Source organism: Pinus tabuliformis, chromosome 1_1 (genome assembly GCF_031772625.1).
Source record: "Pinus tabuliformis cultivar Carrire ecotype Pingquan chromosome 1_1, CPIR1, whole genome shotgun sequence".
In the NCBI taxonomy this organism is placed as follows: domain Eukaryota; kingdom Viridiplantae; phylum Streptophyta; class Pinopsida; order Pinales; family Pinaceae; genus Pinus; species Pinus tabuliformis.
Window position 1 is genome coordinate 548,099,053 of NC_142297.1, and position 16,635 is coordinate 548,115,687.

Below are 16,635 nucleotides of genomic sequence, written 5' to 3' on the forward strand. Positions count from 1 at the left end.
TAGGGAAAAGTAAAGAGTTGTCTAGCTTGTTCTTAGAAATCAAATTATTACATTCGTTCTTATAGTGAAACTATATTATGGAAAAACTGTGCTGAAACAATAACAATTTAAAAATAGATGAAATATCATGGTAACCTAATACATGCAACAGTAGACCAGAAAAGGAAAGCATATTGTGATTAGCAATGCAATCACTGGTGACAAAATGTGTGAAGCACAATACATAGAGCCAGGAATTTTAATCTTTCTGTGGATTTTCCGGTGTCTTATCTTGCCATGTTGCTCGCCACTGCTTATCATATAAAACCCATTCCTTCACAAATTGCTTCAACTCTGATATATTTTCATTCTTTCGAATCAATAGCACCACAGCTACAGTACTCAGCAAAAACATTTTGCCAAAAACAGTGTCCACTTGGTCAACGAGTCCTACACCGGTAAAACTTTCAACTAAATAAGCCATGAAAAGGCCTATCATTGCAGCACGACCTGCAACAGAATCCATGTATATGTAAGACAGCGGTGTAAAAAACTGACTTGTTATCTTAAAACTGAAATTTAAAGACTATGAGCAACACATCAAATTAACATACCACCTATCAGTTCAGCCTCTGGTAGATGGAATCTCTTAACCCACACCCACCATGGTATCATGTATGTGTGAAAAACAACAGGCTCGTCATCACTGGATGGTTCTGGATTATCTTCAAGACATTTTCTCCTCTGCACCTCTAAAAGAGAGAAGAGAATCACATGCCTCTGTAACCATTCGGTAAATAGCAATACCATTGACATGTTCAAAACAACTCTACTGAAAAGCATCAGATAAATCATAGAAGTGTACAATATGTGGTCCACCGACAAATCTTACATTTTCTTTGAGCCTGGAGTCTATCCTGACAATATTGAACCCATGCAACTGAACAATTTACAATCCTGACAGACATTAGGGGCAATACTAGAAAAATTGAATGACAGGGCAAGAAGAGGAGAAGCAAGGGGCTACTGGAGGAGTTCAATAGGAGTGCAGCAAAGAGGACTATAAAGCAAAAGAACAAGAGCATAGGAAATTGGAACAGAGCAGCAAAAGACAAACTAACAAAAAAAAATAACTACACTCAACCATAAATATAAATGACCAACAATGGTCAATGGGACCAGTTAGCAGCACACAGTTGTTAAGAAAAATGGTCATAACCATAATCTCAATATATGCCTTTTACAGATACATGCCAAGTCACTTTCTATAGCCTTATGTCTGCATTGACATAAAACAAAATAGAAAGATATTTCAATAACAATACGGAAATAGTACAAAACATTATTTGTTGCAAAGAAATTAAAGAATAAACATCAATTAAAATCACAAACAAATTCATGACATTTTAACCAGCAAATGTCTGTCATTTGCCATTTATTTATCATATGACATGAAATAAGTACTATTACCCCCTCTCACCTAGGGGTAAGTACAAGAGATTCTTTCTTTGATGATCCACAATGTTGACAGTGATCCCAGTGATGATCACCAGCATTCTCCACATGCAGCACCCTGCAAATGCCTTGTTTACATATATACAGTGATCCCAGTGATATTGACCAGCATTCTTCACATGCAGCACCCCGCAAATGCCTCATTTATATATGTGTGTGTGTGGGTGTTGCATGAGAACCCGTCCCCCACAAAAAAAATTAAAAACCATACACCTGCCATTTCTACAGACTTGGCCATCCCCAAGACATTCCAGACAGATCTTAAAGATTTTCTGAATAGATTTTGGGGATGTTCTGGGCAGATTTCAGGATTATTTTGGGCATATATCTTCAGTTTTGATAATCAGTGTCAGGCCAGGTACTGGTAACTCCACAAATTGGTACTTTTCCATTTTTCCACGAAGAAAAATCATTAATATATACAAGGAGAGGGAGACCCTTGGAATTCATATTTCAGTATCTCCTCGTCTTCTTTATTCTCATATTTGAAATATTTTCCTAATCCCTAAAGATTAGGTGTCAACACCCCCCCCCCAATCTGAATGGATGTTGGTGAGTCCAAGCATCATTCTAAATCTTTCAAACTTTTCTCTTGCAAGCGCTTTGGTGAAAATGTTTGCAATCTGCTCATTTGTGGAACAATGGTGTAGGTGAATAGTCTTGGCCTCAACATGATGTCGAATCAAATGAATCTTTGTATTGATATGCTTAGTTCGATCATATAACGTTGGTTCTTGGCCAATTTTATTGTAGAAGTATTGTCAATCAAAAGAGTAGAATGCATTTGTTTCTCCTGCAAATCTTCAAGAATTCTTCTGAGCCACACAATTTCCGTTGTTGCTTTTGCAGCTGCCACATATTTTGCCTTTGTTGTGAAATCTGATAGAACTGACTGTTTGCATGACCTTCAGGAGACAGCGCTTGATCCAAGACTCATAACATAACCTGAAGTAGATACTCCATTTTCTTTATCTCCATCAAAATCTGAATTAGGGTATCCAATGAAGCTGAAGTCATCCACCTGTGTATACTTGAGTCCAAAGTCTTGAGTTCCCTTCAAGTAAGTATCTTAGAACTCTTTTTGCAGCAAACCATGAGTCTCACAAGGTTTTTGCATAAACCTGGACAGGATTTCAACAGCAAACAAAATGTATGGTCTAGTAGTAGTAAGGTAGTTAAGACTGCCTACAAGTTGTCTGTACTTTGTTGCATCCTCAAATCATTTTCTTCTTTGGATGTGAGCTTTAAATTTTGTTACATTGGAGTGGTCAAAGGATTGCATTAAGCCTTGCCAAATTTGTTCAACAAATCTCCAATGTACTTCTTTTGAGAGAAAAATATAAACTTTTGATGTTGAGTTACTTCAATACCAAGATAGTAGTGAACATATTGTTGAGAAATCTAGGGTAGATTATGGTGATTTCTCTTTACTTTGATAACTGTTTGTTATGTTCTTTAATTCAACTTGTAGTATTTATAATTAGCTTCTTCTTCTTTAGGTTATTAAAGTGTTCTTATCATCAAACAACTACCAAAACATGAAGATCAATAGAACAAGTGGACATAAGATATAGGTTGCTAGCCAAGACCAAAACCTCTCCAAGAGAGGAAAACCCACAAGTAATTCTTCTCTTCTTATAGAATCTTCAAATGATGAATTCCAAGACATTTTAGACCAAAGACAGAGACCCCTCCAAGACCAAGTCAACCTTCCTTCTTGATGAGCTTTTTCTTGCACAGCTTCCAACAACAAACTTCGACCTGTCAACAACTTCGACCTCTCAACAATTTCTCCAACAACTTTGACCCCCAACGACAATTTTGGCCTTCACTGCATGTCTACAATTTTCGACCCCTCCTATAGTAGTTGCAGCGTCGCACGTGTGGGAGAGAGAGGCTATTTTTTACCTTCTTCGCTTGGATTGCTTCTTCTTCCTTGGACAAATGGATGATTTATGTTGGTCTTGAAACACAAATTTCAGTCTTCTTTGGAGATCTGAAATTTCGCCCTTGATGCTACAAAAATCCTAATTTCTCCTTCGCACGTGTGAGATAGAGAAGCCCAAAAACTTCGATTTTTATCTCTCCCGACTTCTTCGCTCCTTGTTATTTGTCCTTTTTGTCTTGTCTTCTTGCTTCTTCCTTCTTATGATCGAACTTGGATTGTTTGTCCTTCAAATGAGGTTGAGTTTTTATAAATAGGCTTCTTAGGAGGTCGAAACGCCCTTCATGAGGCCAACTTGTTCTCTTGCAGGCCGACTTGGTCTTGGAGGGACTTTTGACACAATTTTGACTCAAATAAATTCTTTTGACTTGATACAAAATGCCCAATAGGGTCTATTACATATAACAATGACTATTTTGACTCCTAGACTCTATGACAAAATCCTATGAGCACAAAATGGGTGCTTGACCTACAAATAAATTGACCTAGAGCATGAAACCCATGCTATAACATAATAATAATAAATTTTCTTTCTCTTTTACATGAATTCAATAGTACATAGAATATTGTGAAGACCGAACCTAGTTACATTTTTCAACACATATCCCAAATCTGTCATCTCAAAACCTTTTCTCAATTCTTTATTTATGGATGCAATGTATTTTTCATTGTTCCTTGTCATTAGTAGATCATCTACATACACCGCAAGATATACAACATTTTTGCCAACTTTCTTGACAAAGAAAGTTGCATCATCAAGATGATAGTGTTTGAAATCCAGTTTCAGAAGATGCTCAGTCAATTTCTCGTACCAGGCTCATGGTGCTAGTTTGAAGCTAGACAAGAATTTGATAAGCTTACATACTTTGTGCTCTTGTCCCTTCACAACAAATCCTTCTGATTGAGACATAAAAACATTCCTATTAAGATCTCCATTCAAGAAAGCAATTTTTACATCCATTTGATGGACTTTCCATCCATTCTGAGCTGCTAAGGCAAAGAGAGTTTGGATGGTAGCCCATTTTGCTTTGGGGTCAAAAGTCTCCTCATAATTGACCCCTTATTTCTGTGCAAAACCTTTTTCCACAAGCCTTGCTTTATTCTTGTCAAGTGAGCCATCTAATTTATACTTGTTCTTGAAGACCCACTTGCAGCCAATCAGTTTGGTTCCAAATGGAGGGTCCACCAGCTTCCAAGTTCCATTCTTTATAAGAGCATCATACTCTTTCTACATTGCTTCTTTCCATTCATCATGAGAAGCAGCTTCTTTAAAGGAAGTTGGTTCGAAATCTATAGACAAATTTAATTCACAATCATAAGAAACATCCATATCAACAATTGAATCAAAATCGTCTACATCACCTCCATTTTGTCTAGTAGAACTTCTTGTTCCTGTCTTTCCAACCTCATCAAGATGAACACTTTCAAGTGTCTTAGAAAACCATTTTGGAGGACCATTCTGAGATGAACCAAGCTATTATGTTGACTGAGATGGGGTTGAATCAAAATTTAGCCTTCCAATTCTCTCAATCACATCACTCAAAGTGTCTTCTTGATCAATGGTTGGAGCTTCATGAGGGGGAGAGAGTGCTTGAGAAGGAGATTCCACAAATTGATCTAGGATAGGGACCCCCCCTTCAAGATGTGGAATCTCATTATCAAATTCCTGAAAAGATTTTGCATGCCCGAATCTATCCAAGCGATCAAGTTGTCGCTCAACAACATTGTCAGTCTTGGAAGATTCAAGAAAAATTACATATCTAGACAATATAAACTTCTTATTTACTTCATCATAGAGACGATATGCTTTGGAGGTATTCGAGTACCCCAAGAAGATACATTTTCAACTTCTTGCACCAAGTTTGTTTCTCTATTCCTTAGGAATCAAGGCATAGCAGGTGGAACCAAAAACCATGAGATGCCTCACCGAAGGAATGTGGCCATACCACATTTCATAGGGAGTCTTGTTTTTTAGAGCATGAGATGGACACATGTTCTTAATATACACTGCACATAGAACTGCATCAGCCCAGAACATCAGCTTTACATTTTTGAAAAACATCATTGAACATACCATATTTAAGATTGTCATGTTCATTCTTTCAGCTACACTGTTCTGTTGGGGATTATAAGGCACAGTTGTTTGATGTTGAATCCCATGCTAGCGAAGATAGTTTTCAAATTCATTTGAAGTATATTCTTTTCCATTATCAATACGAATAGAGCCAATATGAGATTGTGTATTGTTTTCAATCCATGCATGAAAGTTTTTTAAAGTTTCAAAAGCTTCATATTTGTTCTTCAACAGATATACCCAACACATTCTGGTGTAGTCATCAATAAAAGTCATCATGTATTTATTTCCATTTGCAGAAGGAACAGGCATAGGGCCACACAAGTCAGAATGAATTAATTCAAGCTTTCTATGTGCTCTAGAATGAGAATCATGAAATGATTGTTTGTTGTGTTTTCCTAAGATACAAGCATCACATTGCTTAAGTTTCCTAGGAATGGTGGGCAAACCAGTAACACCATTTCTCTTTAATAAACAAAGACTATCATAGTTCAGATGTCCAAATCTAGCATGCCATAAGAGACTAGATGGTAATGTACCTTCATCATATTGAGAACTATATGCAAAGTTCTGTGCACGAGCAAAGGTTCCTTGCAACTTCAAGAGTCTTTCTTCTTCTATCCCAGTCATGACAAGTGAGTTGTTTGATGTTTTTCTCACCTCAACCTTGCCATCAAACATGTGAATGGAGCATCCTTGCTGGAAAGATGTAAACCAAGGATAGCAAGTTTCTCCACAACTCTGAGGTAGAGAAAATCATGCAGAAGAAAATTAGGGAGAGCATGCAGTTTGAGCCCAATGGTGTTGTTGAGAAATCAATACTAGTAGGATTTAGGGTTTGATTCTTCTTTCTTGATAATTACTTGTGAATTATGTTGGCCTCTTTTACTTCTTAATTAGTTTATCTTTCATCAAGTAATTATCAAATTATGTGTATGAAGATCACAAGAACAAGAGACACAACATGTACACGCACAACCAAGGCGAAACCCCTATAAGGGGAAAACCCAGTCAAGAACTCTTCCTTCAGTAGATTCAATTCAAGATGAGACACTTACAGACTTCTTACACCTAGACAAAGAGCTCCTCCAACCACCAAGTCAACGCTTCCCTGCAACAGATGATCTTCAAAAAATACTCCAAGTGATAGGTCCCCAGCAGCAACTTCAGTTCAGAATTTCGACCCCCCAGCAACAGAACTTCGAACCCAACAACAAAATTTTGGACTTGCAATAAACACATATTTTCGGCCCCAGCAATTGCCTGGAACTTCACACATGTGAGAGATAGATAGCCCAGAAATTTCGATTTAGGTCTTCCCAGCAAACTTCGTCCTTCTCCAGCTACTTCGCTCTTTTTCTTCTTCTCTTCCTTGAAGATTGAACTTGTTGAGTGAATACTATCCAAATGAAGTAGAGCTACAATATATATAGGCTTTCCGTGAGGTCCAATTGTGTTAAGTTATGGTATGTTCTATGCTTATAACAGTTTACTTCTTTTTCTTATTATATTCCACCGATTAGCAATCACATGTACATAAAGTAAAGTGCAGATAGAACATTAAACGATCGACAGAAAACAAGCCAAGACAAGAAACACAAGATGTGGTGGCTAGCCAGGGACAAACCCCACAATGTGTGGGGAAACCCTTTGATCAAATCTTCTTTTATCTTCAATAATTCAGCAGAGAGAAATAGTACAATAAATCTGATTCATATCAGCAGTAGCAAGCCCTAGATCAGTAGCATCAGCATTAGCGGCTTTATTATCAAACTAGGGCAGACCATATCTCACAAACCGACAGTCGGATTGACTTCATTCCACCACCAAAAGTTTCGGCTTCCAGAGGAGGTTCAGATGAACCTACAGCGCAGTTCAGATGAGGAGATCTTCTAGGCCACGCAAGTCAATCTTTGCTTCTGCAGTTGCAGCTTCAGTTTCAGCAGTTTCCGGCTTCAAACTAGGGCAGTCGATATCTTGCAAACCGTTCGTCGGATTGAATTCATTCCACCACCAAAAGTTGCGGCTTCCAGAGGAGGTTCAGATGAACCTACAGCGCAGTTCCAAAGAGGAGATCTTCTAGGCCACGCAAGTCAATCTTTACTTCTGCAGTTGCAGCTTCAAATTCAACAGCTTCCGGCTTCACATGTGTGAGAGAGAGAGACCCATTTCAGCGCAGTAGAGAAGAGACTCATATCTGCGCAATAGAGAGAGAGAGATGTGATGAGATGAGTGAGTCTAAATGAGGAAAAGTCCTCTTATATTTATACACAACGTTGGTGGGTGAATAGATGCGACTGTTGGGCTTCTGAGCCTACATGAGTTGTAGGTCGGCTTGATAATAATTCCATAATCAAAATAAATTCATATCTCCATGAATACTTATCGGAATCGGATGATCTTTATATCAATCCTACACCTCTCGACGAGAGGAATCTAATAAAAATATTATCAACCATGAATAAGATGACCCACATGAAGTTTTGCCCTGGTTGCCAATTTTAACAAATTGCCCTAACCCAGCCCGACTTGATGAAGGGAGGGCCGACTTGGTGTGGAGGTGATAAATGACCATTTTGACTCAAAAATAAATCTTTTTACATGATACAAAAGCCCAAGAAGGGTCTACATTAGAGGAAATTTTAGCCTAAAAGTGGCCTCCTAAGAAAAATAATAAAATAATAAAATAAGAGTTACGAATTTTGGCGGGAAAAGAAGAACATTATTTTTTTTAATTGTATATTTGGCCTATCTCCTCATAGGTTTACTCAAATTTCAAGTGTAAACACTCGTTGGGTGTGGAATTAAATTTTTTATCTAACGAGTACCCATTATGCATACTTTTGAGAAGACCCACATTGATAAAAATTGAAGATACATTAAAAAAGTGCATTCAACATGCTTTTTTAATGTATATTCAATTTTTATTAGTGTTCCACAGGGTCACGTCCCTCCACCTGAGGGTCAAGTTTCCTAGCTCCCTCATGCTCTAGGGACTTGGGGACGACTAGGGGTCGTTTCCCCACGCTCCCAAAAAGCAGGGTATGCATGGAAACTTCTAAGGGGGCGTTTCCTCAATTTTTGGGGTCGGATACTCCAAATGGGGTTGTTTCCTAGGCGAAAGGGGTCGTGAGGGGTCATTTCCCTAGACAAAAATGGAAAACTTTTTTAATGAAACAAAAAAATCCTAATTTTTATGAACTAAGAAGGGTTTAAACTTTATTTTCAATATTCAATTCACATTTTTCATCTTTTCATGATATCACTCTGCTCAGTCATCCTCTCTTCCTTTCACATTTGCTTTTCTGTTTCAGACTTCAGTTGTAGACTTCAATTTATTTTGAATCTTGATATATGATATATTGGACATGAGTTTTGACTCTATAAAAATTTGACACTTGATGTATCATACTTGACTTTTATTTCAATATTCAATACACATAATTTGAACTTCAATATGGTTTAAACTTAAAACTTAAAACATTTATTTTCATTGTACATTGTTAATAGTTACATTGTACAATTACAAACTTACATGTATGATGTATGATTATATACTATCATGCTTTTTGTTTTAAATTTGTTTCAGACTTCAATATATGATTCATCGATTTATCATTTATCCTTCATGATGTAAGTGTTGTATATTATATAATGATAAAGAAAGTTACATTATAAATATTAAAATTTCAATGATATATCATATATTTTTATATTTATAAGTTTTTAAGACCCGACATCCCCCCACGTTTCCTAAAAATTGGTGGGGAGATTTTGCATAGGCCGCCCCTGCATATCCTCGCTCCCTCGCCCCCACGTCCCGAAAACTTGGTGGAAAATTGATTTTTATCAATGTGGGGCTTCTCAAAAGTATGCATAATGGGTACTCGTTGGATGCGAAATTTAATTTTGCATCCAACAAGTGTCTACACTTGAAATTTGAGTAAACCTATAAGGAGATAAGCCAAAAAAACAATTTACAACAAAAAAATAAATAAATAAATTCTTCTTTTCCTTCCAAAATATTTACATGTACCTCTTTTTAAATTTAAAGGATTTCGATTGGTTTACATATTATGACATGGAAATTACATGAAAATTTCATGGGCACTTTTAGGCCAAAATTTCCTCTAATGATAAAAATGGCAATGACTCTAATGGCTCAAGATAAAACCTAGAAGCCTTCAATGGAGGCTTTGACTGAGAAAAAATTGACCCAAGCATGAAACCCATGCTTTAATAAGTCATTTTCTTTAATAATAAATTTTATTTTTGACAAGTAAAATTATGAAGACCGAAGCTAGTTACATTCTTCAACATGTGCCAAGTCTAGATGGCTTGAGTTTTGATTTGTCTACAAAGTAGACTGCTCCATCTACATTGTCATTGAATTCTTCAAAGAAGTCCTTCTGAAAGGTCATGTGGCAAGTTGCTCCTGAATCAAGCAACCATGCATCTTTCCACGAAGCAAGTGAAGCATTAAACAAGTCTTCAATTACTCCAATATTGCAATGTGCCACAATATAATGAGCGGATTCAGGTGCTTTACCTTTTCTTGGATCTAGTGATTTGCATTTCTCTTCATTTCTTTCTTGTCTGATTTTGTCCCAAGAGAGCTTGCATGTGGAAGCATCATGTCCATTTCTGTTGCAACGTATACAATGAAGATCAAGTCTTCCTCCTTGGTAATGTTTGCCCCCCTACCTATGTTATTCTTCTTTCCACGTCCTCTTTTGCCACCTCTTCCTCTAGAAGAATCTTGTGCCTGATTCTTCTCTTTTTGTGCAAGGCACACAACTTCTTCAAAAGACTGAGCAATTGTCTTATTCTTCCCAAAATCTTTCTCTCTTTCTACAAACTTCTCCACAAGAGAGTCAAAGGAAATCTCTTTAAGTTTGCCACTAGCTTGTAATGATTCAAGATAATGAGAATATGTGGGATATAGTGCCTTGACAAAAGTTGTGAGAGGAACATCTATTTAACTTTGGTAGCTTCTATATCATGCATAATAGCTTTGATTTCAGAGGCTAAGGCAAGGGGATCATCATCTTTCAATTCAAGATTGAAGAGTTTGATCATAAGTTGGACTACTTCAAGCTCAGAGTGTGAGTCATATAAGTCTTTCAACTTCTTTAAAGCACTAAATGCATTTGTAAATAGTGCAATGTGACGACTCACCTCTTCATTTACTGATGCAGCAATCAAGACATAGGCCTTGTTGTTCTTTTTCTCCCATATGCCGAGTTCTTTGTCAGATGTGGGCTTTTCAGGAGGATTCCCATCTTCTCCTTCACATACTCCTTTCCAAAATTCATTGAAAATGAGGGTACTCTTTATCTTTCTGGACCATTCATGGTAGTTCTATTTGCCAATGAGAACTACACCAACTATGGAGATGAGTGAATGCATTATTAAATGAAATTTTGAACTGTGCTCTAAATACTTGCAACAAAGATCTAATACTTCTCAGTAAATAATAAATACCCATCATACAACAATCTACAATTGTCTTCAAAATAACTCAAGAACCAACTCACATATACAATCACATGTGGACCAGCACATATAATATATACCACCAATGCATGCCTCAAATTCAAATATGGACCAACACGTACCTTAAATATGAACCGACACATACCATCATACATGAACCAACGTATGCCATCATATAAGCAATGATAGCTTTATATATAAACAATGAAGCAATGACCTTCACCATAGTCCACAACGTATGTAATTCAAAGCATAAATAGTCCACAACATATGTGATTCAATGCATACAGTTCACGACATGTATGTAATTCAACATATAAACAATCCACTATATATTTAAATAGAACGACCAATATATATATATAAGCCAATATAGCACAGAGGCATTACTCACTGCTCAAAGCACGCACCATTCCAACGCACATACCAAGAGTTACACACGGACCTCAAGGCTCCATTCCAACGCATATATAAACTTCAATTGCTAGAGGAGGTGAATCGAACGGAAATGAACCAATGCACTAGGAGTTTTAACTCTTATATTATCCCTTTCTGCAATATGTTCGAACAAAAGGCTCAACGCATACCATCATACATGAACCAACGACTCATAGCTCAAATTCATTTCTTCACTCAATAGTTAAGAGTTGGCAGGTGCTTGGCCTGCCAATGTATCAACGTTGAAATGAATGTTTGGTCTTCCAACATCCACAGGAACAAGGAGGGTCTGCAAAACTTCAAGGAATCAAAAACAAAATGCAAATATATGTCAAGGGAGAGCGGATAGCAGAGGAGCTATTGAGCGGGAAAAGACTAAATTAAACCTGTGGACCTACGCTCTGATACCATGTCAAGCCAGGTATTGGTAACTCCACAAATTGATACTTTTCCATTAAGAAAAATCATTGATATATACAAGGAGAGGGAAACCCTTGGAATTCATATTCCAATGTCTCTTCATCTTCTTTATTCTCATATTTACAATATTTTCTCAATCCTTAAAGATTAGGTATCAAGTATCAACAATCATGGACATTGATGATTGGACAATATAATCATTTTTCCCATCCATTGCTTTTGTATTGCACTAAATCTAAATCTATTGTACAAGTTGCAACTCAAAACATGGGTTTTGTCTGATGGATTTCGATTTGAGTTTCTGGTGATTTACGTGTTATATTTTTAGCAACAAAATTACAACATGCAAAGTCTCCATGTCTAGAAAAAGGAAATGCAACATTCCAAAGGGATGATCCTTGTGGTGTTTCTCTTGTTCATCTAAGCTTTTATATATTCTACATGGATTTACAAGAGTCATTCAAGTCCAATGCATCCACCATCCCAACCTCAAGCATTGTGAAAACAATCAAATAGTAATCGCTCATATTGGGTACTAAATGTTTCCATAAATTCCTATTCAATCACCTTCTTAATCTGAAATATGAATCTAATCTCTTTACAGAACCAAGTGTTTTATAGTGGTTTTCAACACAATTGTTAAAATATGCAAAACCTATTGAGAAGGGAATGTCTTTTATGTTTTAACATAATCATCATTAACAAGAAATATGAGGAAGAAAAGTTGCTATAGAGATAGTTCTCTATCTCATAGACCCTTCATGAACCTTATTGCATATTGCAAACAGTTACACTTAAGTTTCCTAAAGCTAAACTCCATTCTACTAATGTCTAGCAGCCAATAATAGAATGTCACATAGCCCTTTTTCAAAGTGCTCAATCTTTTTCAGAATTAGCAAATGCAAGGTTTGTGCATAATACTATATAGTATAGCTTGCTATGCTTACAAGGTTGAAGCGACTACAAATGTTTGTAGTGAATTCTAAAGTTTTTATATTTTATTATCATTTATTATTGTCAACCCCAACTTGTCGTCCCCTATAAAATTTGGGTATGCGCTCTAGCCGTCCTGGGGATGCATTATTGTCATCTCCAACCCATCGTCCCGTAAAAAATTTGGGTGTATTCTAGCCATCATGGGGATGCATTATTTTCCTCCCCAACCCGTCGTCCCCTAAAAAAAATGGGTGTGCGCTTTAGCCATCCCAGGGATGATGATGGTAACCCAACACACGAGGTATTTTAGCCATTGTTTCATATGAAATGTTTACATTTAATGTACTTGGCATTTAGATAAGGATCATGGGTTGAAGTCAAATGATGAATCATGATGCCTGGAAGTTATGTTTATTGCCTTGTTTCACCTTGGTGGCCATCATTTGTATTCTAGTCTAGTGTTTTCAATCTTGCAAAAAAGGGGTGCTTTGGGAAGGCCTTGACAAGGGTAATGTATCCATGCCCTTCCATACTTATCACATGTCATCTACCTCCCATTCCATTGTCGTATCTTTTGGGTTGGTTGTTACATGTATCCCAAAAAGGTCCATACCTCATACTTCTATGGAAAGATGAGACTAGGATGCCCAAGGTTAATGCAATTACAAAAAATAAAAATAACATGTTATGAATTTCAAGATGTAAAAGAAAAGTAAAAGGGATATTAATGATAAATTCAAAATCCAAGAAATCTTGAGTTCTACCCGTCACTATGAAGCCATCACCCCAATTTTTAATGCATTGGATGTATACCTAGAGAAAAGATTTAATTGAATTACCCTGACCCCTAAATGCAAAGGAAGGCATAACCCTAAAAGGGAGATTGCAAACCAAAAGTAATAACTACAAAGAAAGAGGCAAGAAAGGGTCAGAAAGAAACAGTGTTGAGGAATGGGTATATCAATGCATGAAACGCCCCTCTATAAAGTTGTCGATGGAGTTACCATTACACATGTCCTTGCATGTCAAAGACACCTTGATGGGTATCTTGGGCAATACTCCTCTACTTGGGCACTGACACACCTAACAAGTTCTATGATGGTCCTCCCATACCTAAATTTTGAAAACTGCATAAAGTCATAAGCAAATGTGACGCTTCAAGAAGATAACTAATGTGATCTACTTACATGGCCTTTACATTAAATATGACTTGCTTTTTATGTTACATTGAATCTTATATGCTTGCCGATTGGTCTCACTTGATTATTTGAGACCATGCTTGATGATGATGCATACATAAACATGGTCACATTGATGATGCTTCTCCTACACTTCATGGATGATGTTGCACACCCTTTGGAGTGCATTGGACTTGATGATGGATGTTCAAGGCTAGATGATGAACACTAAGACATGTAATGACTTGGCACCTTGCTTGATACACTCCATCATTCATTTGACAATGGACATTGCACATATGAGCTTGATATGTAACTTGGAAAGGGCATGAGCACCCTTGATGATATTACACTCCCTTGATTGTGTTGAGCCTTGACATGATGATGTTGCACTTGTTGATGATGATAAACCTCTTTGGGGAGGTCATGGAGCCCTTTACCTTGATGTTGTCATGATGATGATGGCAAACATTCCACCTTTATGATGATGTGACATTCATTTGAGCCAACCTAGCATGATTGGTGATGATGAGGCATCTTTTGATAAGGAGACATGACTTTTGGATTATGCATTGCACCTTTTGGGGAGAAACATGACCTTTGGAGCATATCTACCTTATTTTGGAGATGACATCACCTTTATGAGCCTATTATACTCACATGTGTGGCATTTATGGAGGACAATTTGATGTTTTATCTTTGTATCTTCATTATAGAGGCATTTCTGGGGGTAGGCATTTAGACCTATCCACCTTGTATCATGGATTTATTATGTTTTAGGGGTTTTGAGTGGGTATTAACCTTAGATAAAGCACTTGGTTTCCTCATATAAATAAGGGGAGCACTCACCTCATTTGTTTATGGCTACTTGTGGATGATTACTACTACTTGTTTACTTCTATATTTTCTCTCTAGTTGTAAATTAATGACTTATGTGATCTCTTGGAGAGATGAATTATGGATGTTTTTTCAAGTTTCATAGATGATTCTTGGCTAGGGTTTTATGGATAAGCCTTCATTTACATAATAAGTGTTATTTTTAAGTCTTTGTGGATTTGTAGTGTGAATGTGCTTGTCAGATGGTGAAGGTGCATTTTTCCTTGTATTATTCTTGTTTGCAAACCCTGGGAAGGCTTTTAGTGGAGAACCTTCCCTTAATATTGCCTTGAAAGTTTGTTAAAGGACATAGGAGGATCTTCTAGGGTTAGTAGCGAACAACCCTAGATATCACCCTATAGGAGGATCTCCTAAGGTTAGTAGTGGAAAACCTTAGGTATCGCCCAATATTTGTCCTTGACCTTCAAGAGAGTCCATGGTTTTGACTCCATTAGCCCAAAAACTAATTGCAAGCGCTAGTCTACTTCCCAATAGTCAATCATTTAAAACCTAAATTTTGCCTTTTCTTTTATGTTTTAGGGTTAAATTAGAGTTTGTAACAAAAAAACATGCATTTTCAGCGATAGATAGCTAGACGTCTAGGGTTATTGAGCATTGTCTATGGTCAATTCATCTTATTATCATTTTTTAATTCTATTACAAATGTACAAATATAATACACCGAGGCTCCGCCTCAAACTCTGTTTCTGGTGTTCATCGAAACAGTTGAAACTGCCCCAGATTGGGGAAACCAGCTTGAGTTTACAAAAACAGTTACCATATTACTTTGTACTGACATAACAGACACCAAAATTCAACCATGTGACCCAGCAAGATGGTGCTTCTCAGCTATACTGGACATAACAACAAACTAACATAACTACTATACTGCTAATCATACGCAAAAATATCAAGCGATTGGACCAACCCGTGATCTGCCTGAAGCCGATTTGGTTCATGTGTGGCTGCAGATGCCAGAAGGCTTCAGTTGTTTGGCTCCTCCTCAGGAGGTTCCTCGACCACGGGACACGCATACAGTTCCCAATCATCTTCCGTGTTTTCCACTGCTCTCTTCTCAGCATCGCCTGTAGGCCCCTCTACCTTCTGAGTGTCTCTTGTGCTGCCAGCGCACTCCACCGTTAAAGCCACGCCTGCAGAGCTGCCACCCGCCCGTTGAGAGTCGTCTGCATGCTCATCGTCACCATACAGTCTCCGAAGCTTGGTTTCCTGACTAGCTTCCCTTGAATTTTCCCCCTGCGTATCACTTAGATCCTGGTCACTCATGTCTGGAGAATGCTCCTCAGAACTTGTCCCTTGATCGCTATCCGACCTTTCTTCTTCAGTGAAGATGACGGTTACCTTGGCAGTGATAGTGGGTTTGTTCAGCCGACTATGGAACCTGAAATGGGTGGCGTGAGAGGCAGAGCCGGGACGCTGCTGTGAAATTACAGAATGGAGCCCAGCATCTCTGTGCGAATCCCTTGACGCCATTCCACGCCCGCGCCTTCTGCTTGCATAAGAATAGTGTCTGAGCCGAGGTCTGGGTTGAGGCTCATCTTCCTGATTCTGTGGAGAGGAAGGGGGAGTCGAGCTTCGCACAGTTCGAGGTCTCGCTCTGCCTCCCCGAGAGCCTCCATAACGACTCCTCATACGCTCCCTAACCATCCTGGTGAGAACCGGAAGCAGATCAGCCGGAGAATTAGCAGGGGATGGGGATTGATTGCAGAAACAGGGTTTTTGAGCAGAATTTAGAGGGCAAAGCATGGAGTGGGAGAAAT

At 37.8% G+C, this 16,635-nt stretch overlaps 1 protein-coding gene across 2 annotated transcripts in view; it reads right to left on the reverse strand.

The window, feature by feature from the left end:
* Nucleotides 1-224: 224 nt before the first annotated feature.
* The window catches only part of LOC149214282 (light-harvesting complex-like protein 3 isotype 2, chloroplastic), a 34,163-nt gene continuing 17,752 nt past the window's right edge, over nucleotides 225-16,635 (reverse strand). Inside the window, exons 2-3 of one of the 2 annotated variants that reach the window (XM_089392248.1) lie at nucleotides 597-731; nucleotides 225-489 (exon numbers count right to left, since the gene is read on the reverse strand). In XM_089392248.1, coding sequence (XP_089248374.1) covers nucleotides 239-489; nucleotides 597-731 — 386 coding nt within the window. In that variant the 3' untranslated portion in view covers nucleotides 225-238. Of the gene's footprint in view, nucleotides 490-593; nucleotides 732-16,635 lie in introns of both variants that reach the window. The other variant, XM_089392247.1, reaches the window with a different exon arrangement.